This window comes from Oncorhynchus kisutch, linkage group LG4 (assembly GCF_002021735.2).
Source record: "Oncorhynchus kisutch isolate 150728-3 linkage group LG4, Okis_V2, whole genome shotgun sequence".
Classification (NCBI taxonomy): Eukaryota; Metazoa; Chordata; class Actinopteri; order Salmoniformes; family Salmonidae; genus Oncorhynchus; species Oncorhynchus kisutch.
Window position 1 is genome coordinate 8,128,834 of NC_034177.2, and position 6,826 is coordinate 8,135,659.

Sequence of the window (6,826 nt, forward strand, 5' to 3'; positions counted from 1 at the left end):
CATAATGACAAAGTAATTTCCGCTGCAAATCGAAACTTAACGGAAAACAGAGAGCAAGCTTTCAGTTTCATTTCTCTCTTCCTTTCGTATCTCTAGCAACAGATGTATTGATGTCAGTTGTCCAAATGCAGAGCCAATCAACAATCAGCTGGACAGCCCAGTCATTGTAGATAGCATATATAAAGCCCAGTGAGTGGGACACGATCTCACGGACAGACATACGTTTCGAAAAGCTACAGCTAAACTGTCCGTTTTGGAAACCCACTACTTCCCAGAAGCAATGGATCTTCAGGAATGGGCCAGCATTCTCCAGAACACGATTGAGGAGCATGACATAGAGGACACCTGGAGCATTGAATTTGATAGCACCATCATTCCTAATCACCCAGCGAGAGGTTGGCAGCAGTACATCAGTGGGGCATTTGCAAGGTAGGCTCTTTGAATAAAGTGTAAATAGACGTATATCAATTCAATTCAGAACGTAGAAATGTGTTTACAAATGTACAGTAAACCTGATTAAATGTTAAATTACTGTATTCAATGGGATAGGGACTTAATAGATTACACTCAGAATTAAGACATGAAATATACTTTACAGTGGGGCAAAAAAAGTATTTAGTCAACCAACAATTGTGCAAGTTCTCCCACTTAAAAAGATGAGAGAGGCCTGTAATTTTCATCGTAGGTACACATCAACTATGACAGACAAAATGAGAAATAAAATCCAGAAAATCACATTGTAGGATTTTTAATGAATTTATTTGCAAATTATGGTGGAAAATAAGTATTTGGTCAATAACAAAAGTTTATCTCAATACTTTGTTATATACCCTTTGTTGGCAATGACAGAGGTCAAATGTTTTCTGTAAGTCTTCACAAGGTTTTCACACACTGTTGCTGGTATTTTGGCCCATTCCTCCATGCAGATCTCCTCTAGAGCAGTGATGTTTTGGGGCTGTTGCTGGGCAACACAGACTTGCAACTCCCTCCAAAGATTTTCTATGGGGTTGAGATCTGGAGACTGGCTAGGCCACTCCAGGACCTTGAAATGCTTCTTACGAAGCCACTCCTTCGTTGCCCGGGCGGTGTGTTTGGGAGGGAGGTTTTCACTCAAAATTTCACGATACATGGCCCCATTCATTCTTTCCTTTACACGGATCAGTCGTCCTGGTCCCTTTGCAGAAAAACAGCCCCAAAGCATGATGTTTCCACCCCCATGCTTCACAGTAGGTATGGTGATCTTTGGATGCAACTCAGCATTCTTTGTCCTCCAAACACGACGAGTTGAGTTTTTACCAAAAAGTTATATTCTGGTTTCATCTGACCATATGACATTCTCCCAATCTTCTTCTGGATCATCCAAATGCTCTCTAGAAAACTTCAGATGGGCCTGGACATGTACTGGTTTAAGCAGGGGGACACGTCTGGCACTGCAGGATTTGAGTCCCTGGCGGCGTAGTGTGTTACTGATGGTAGGCTTTGTTACTTTGGTCCCAGCTCTCTGTAGGTCATTCACTAGGTCCCCCCGTGTGGTTCTGGGATTTTTGCTCACCGTTCTTGTGATCATTTTGACCCCACGGGGTGAGATCTTGCGCGGAGCCCCAGATCGAGGGAGATTATCACTGGTCTTGTATGTCTTCCATTTCCTAATAATTGCTCCCACAGTTGATTTCTTCAAACCATGCTGCTTACCTATTGCAGATTCAGTCTTCCCAGCCTGGTGCAGGTCTACAATTTTGTTTCTGGTGTCCTTTGACAGCTCTTTGGTCTTGGCCATAGTGGAGTTTGGAGTGTGACTGTTTGAGGTTGAGGACAGGTGTCTTTATACTGATAAGTTCAAACACAAATACAGGTAACGAGTGGAGGACAGAGGAGCCTCTTATAGAAGAAGTTACAGGTCTGTGAGAGCCAGAAATCTTGCTTGTTTGTAGGTGACCAAATACTTATTTTCCACCATAATTTGCAAATAAATTCATAAAAAATCCTACAATGTGATTTTCTGGATTTTTTTCTCTCATTTTGTCTGTCATAGTTGAAGTGTACCTGTGATGAAAATTACAGGCCTCTCTCATCTTTTTAAGTGGGAGAACTTGCACAATTGGTGGCTGACTAAATACTTTTTTGCCCCACACAAGTAATTTTTCCAACAATAGTTTACAGACAGATCATTTCACTTATAACTCACTGTATCACAATTCCAGTGGGCCAGACGTTTACATACACTAAGTTGACTGTGCATTAAACAGCTTGGAAAATTCCAGAAAATGTCATCGCTTTAGAAGCCTCTGATAGTCTAATTGACATAATTTGAGTCAATTGGAGGTGTACCTGTGGATGTATTTCAAAGCCTACCTTCAAACTCAGTGCCTCTTTGCTTGACATCATGGGAAAATCAAAAGAAATCAGCCAAGACCTCAGAAAAAAAAGTGTAGACCTCCACAAGCCTGGTTCATCCTTGGGAGCAATTTCCAAATGCCTGAAGGTACCACATTCATCTGTACAAACAATAGTACGCAAGTATAAACACCATGGGACCACGCAGCCGTCATACCGCTCAGGAAGGAGACGCGAGATGAACATACTTTGGTGTGAAAAGTGCAAATCAATCCCAGAACAACAGCAAAGGACCTTGTGAAAATGCTGGAGGAAACGGGTACAAAAGTATCTATATCCACAGTAAAACGAGGCCGCTCAGCAAGGAAAAAGCCACTGCTTCAAAACAGCCATAAAAAAAAGCCAGACTATGGTTTGCAACTGCACTTTTTGGAGAAATGTCCCCTGGTCTGATGAAACAAAATAGAACTGTTTGGCCATAATGACCATCGTTATGTTTGGAGAAGAAGGGCGGAGGCTTGCAAGCTGAGGAACACCATACCAACCGTGAAGCATGGGGGTAGCAGCAGCATGTTGTGGGGATGCTTTGCTGCAGGAGGGACTGGTGCACTTTACAAAATAGATGGCATCATGAGGGAGGTAAATTACGTGGATATATTGAAGCAACATCTCAAGACATCAGTCAGGAAGTTAAAGCTTGGTTGCAAATGGGTCTTCCAAATGGACAATGACCCCAAGCATACTTCCAAAGTTGTGGCAAAATGGCTTAACCTTTCTGGCGCAGGCGCAGGCGACCCACCTCGACAACATCCGGTGAAATTGCAGAGCGCCAAATTCAAAATACAGAAATAGTCCGAATAAACATTCATAAAAAACAAGTGTTATACATCGGCTTGAAGATTAACTTCTTGTTAATCCAGCCGCTTTGTCAGATTTCAAAAAGGCTTTACGGTGAAAGCATACCATGTGATTATCTGAGGATAGCACCGCGCTTACAAAAGCATACAAACATTTTACAACCAAGTAAAGGAATTACAAAAGCCAGAAATAGCCATAAAATTAATCACTTACCTTTGAAGATCTTCATATGGTTGCAGTCACAAGAGCTACACTACTAAATATTTGATAAAGTCCCGCTTTATATCTCAAAAACTCAGTTTTGTTGGCGCGTGTTCAGTAATCCACTGGCTCAAAGGTGGTCAAAACATGCAGACGAATACATCCTAATAGTACCGGTTTGTCGAAACAGGTCAAACAATGTTTATAATTAATCCTCAGATTGTCAATTGTCTAAATAATCGATAATATTTAGACCGTACAATAGCGTATTCAATAGAAAGGAAAAACAACGAAGGGCGCGCACTCCGTCATGCGCAAAACCAGCACTGCATGATTCTACAGTCCACTGAGGGAAAGGTCTCATTCTTCTTAATTTTTTCAGAAAACAAGCCTGAAACAATGTCTAAAGACTGACATCTAGTGGAAGCCATAGGAACTGCAATCTGGGTCGTAACCCATTAGATACCCTATAGGCATTCAATTGAAAATACCCACACAAAAAAATGTTGCACTTCCTGGATGGATTTTCCTCAAGTTTTCGCCTGCCATATCAGTTCTGTTATACTCACAGACATTATTTTAACAGTTTTGGAAACGTTAGTGGTTTCTATCCGAATCTAAATGCATATCCTAGCTTCTGGGCCTGAGTAACGGGCAGTTTACTTTGGGCACACTTTTCATCCAGACATCAACATTTTGCCCCCAAGCCATATTAAGGACAACAAAGTCAAGCTATTGGAGTGGCCATCACAAAGCCTGACCTCAATCCTATAGAAACTTTGTGGGCAGAACTGAAAAAGTGTGTACTTTTTTACACCAGCTCTGTCAGGAGGAGTGGGCCAAAATTCACCCAACTTATTGTGGGAAGGTTGTGGAAGGATACCAGAAACGTTTGACACAGGTTAAACAATTTAAAGGCAATGCTATCAAATACTAATTGAGTGTATGTAAACTTCTGACCCACTGGGAATGTGATGAAAGAAATAAAAGCTGTAATAAATAATTCCCTCTACTATTATTCTGACATTTCACATCCTTAAAATAAAGTGGTTATTCTAACTGACCTAAGACTTAGAATTTTTTTACTAGGATTAAATGTCAGGAATTGTTAAAAACTGAGTTTAAATGTATTTGGCTAAGGTGTATGTAAACTTCAGACTTCAACTGTATCACTTATCTCTCCCTGCAGGTTCATGTGCTCAAAGTGTAAGAGGACCTGGCCTTCGAAAAGAGTTCTGGTGGTGTTTCACATGCGTCTGTTGGAAGACAAGGGGATGGTTAAAGTGAAACGCTACAGACAGGAGTGCAAGAAGTGTGTACAGAGTACAATGGAGGAGCCTCGTTTTAAGACAGAGAACATTGAGGTGCTGCTGGAGAAGCTTGTTGTGAAGATCCTCGTCAAGTGCTACTATAAGGACGCAGGCGAAAATAATAACCCATTCCATTTGGAAGGGAGGAGTGATGGACCCCATGAGGCTGCCCATTGTGAAGCCTGTAAACATGGCATCTGCAGACAGGTGACCACAAAAGAAACATAGAATGGAAAATATAGAAACATCTGGGAAATGTTTAATTCCTAAATGTATTGTATAATCAATGAACAATTTTGAGGAGAGTTGGATGTGGAACTGGATATAATACTGTAAAGATAATTGTATTTCCTGATGAAGCTGCGAAAACTATATCCTCTGAATCAAGGATGGGGGAAAAAAAGAAGGCATTAACTGAATTGTCCACCATTTAACCATTTTAAAATGTACTTGTTTTTTATACTAAAGTTGATAGTGTTGATTGAGAAAGTACACTTTAAAAGAACAGGTGTACAAATCATATCCCATATGTCAGGTGATGACCTTTATGGTGCAGAGACGACTGGCTACAATGCAAATGCATATACAAGCAAGGCAACATTGCTTTAGAAGCCCATATGCATCCATTACAAATATTTGTGGGACTTTACACAGATCTTAGTGTGCAAAACGTGACAACATTTTTATAATGGTGTGTGTGTGTGTGTGTGTGTGTGTGTGTGTGTGTGTGTGTGTGTGTGTGTGTGTGTGTGTGTGTGTGTGTGTGTGTGTGTGTACTTTGCATATGGCATCAGCAGGGAGTAAAACACCATTTTATGATTTATAACTTTGAGTCAAATGTCCTGACCTGCTATAAAACTGCTTTAAATATCTAATTTCACTGTTGTCGAGTTATTTCATCAGAAAAACAGATAGGAACAATGACTACGTACAACCAGGGGTTAAATTGGGCCAGGTCCCACCCAGTCCGAGACCCTGTACCTATGATCCAAATGAGAGGCAGGCGGAGCTGAGATCCGGTACCTTTCGTTAGCCTATTTGAATTATGTCATAAAAATAAAAAAAATTGTTGTCCACGTTTTACAGTTTTCACAGTCAACAACATGAGTGGGAAAAAAGGTGCTTGTGGTTGATGCATTTATAAGCATTACTAATAACAGTACTAGAAGAAACCATGAACAGGACAAGAAGCAGAGTCCTGCCTAACCTAAGTACAGGGGGTCTCTAATGTAAACCGGATCTCTTTCCTCCATTGGAAAAGCCTATAAGACTGTCCCACTTTAGCTACTCCATGCTGTCCTACTTCAGCTAGCCGTGGTTGGTGAAATGAGACAAACAAAAATGACAGAATTACATTTGAACATAATATGGGCAACTTTTATGTATTTTAATGCACAAGCACAAGGTATGCACATATTCATCATAACATTTACATCACAGTTTGGCACTGTGTGTTATTCATGACCGTTTTATCATCTTAACATCAAAACAGAAAAAAGAAACAATGTCACTGATATTATTGTGTGCTTCGCTGGGTGAGCTTCCTGTTTGAAGCTTGCTTTGCCCCGCCTCTCTGATGTCACAGTCTCATAGGCTTTTCCAATGGAGGAAAGACATGTAATCAATAGTGTTTTTTTAACCGTGGGTTCGAGCCCACTTTGCATCAAGCCTTTTTTTGTTTGTTGGAAAAAACTATTACATTTTTGTCATTGATGCTCGATTCAAAACACATGTGACGAAGTGATTTATTATAATAATGCATAAACTGTAAAACATTGTAGTCCTGCATGTAAGTTTAACCTTCATAAGAATACACTAAAGACAGTCAACTTTCTTCCTGAGGAGTATGTATTCTTTTTTCATTTTTGCTCAATCTGATTGGGTGGGCCTGGCAGGGCCTGGCTCCCCAGTGAGTGGGCCCTAGACCCCACAGTCCCACCCCATGCCTACCAGAGGAGGCTGGTGGGAGAATCTATATGAGGACATGCCTATTGTAATGGCTAGAATGAAATAAATGGAATAGAGTCAAACGTGTGGTTTCCAGACATGCCGCCCACCAGCCTCCTCTGATGCCTACGCCCCTGACACCAGTAGCTATTTTACTCCAAGTCAAGCACGACACA

General features: G+C 40.9%; 1 protein-coding gene across 1 annotated transcript; it reads left to right on the forward strand.

The window, feature by feature from the left end:
• Positions 1–68: 68 nt before the first annotated feature.
• Positions 69–5,578, forward strand: LOC109889022 (receptor-transporting protein 3). The gene is made up of 2 exons (XM_020480166.2): positions 69–429; positions 4,583–5,578. The coding sequence occupies exons 1-2, from the start codon at positions 281–283 to the stop codon at positions 4,929–4,931; spliced, it is 498 nt and encodes a 165-aa protein (XP_020335755.1). The 5' UTR covers positions 69–280; the 3' UTR covers positions 4,932–5,578.
• The last annotated feature ends 1,248 nt before the right edge of the window (positions 5,579–6,826 follow it).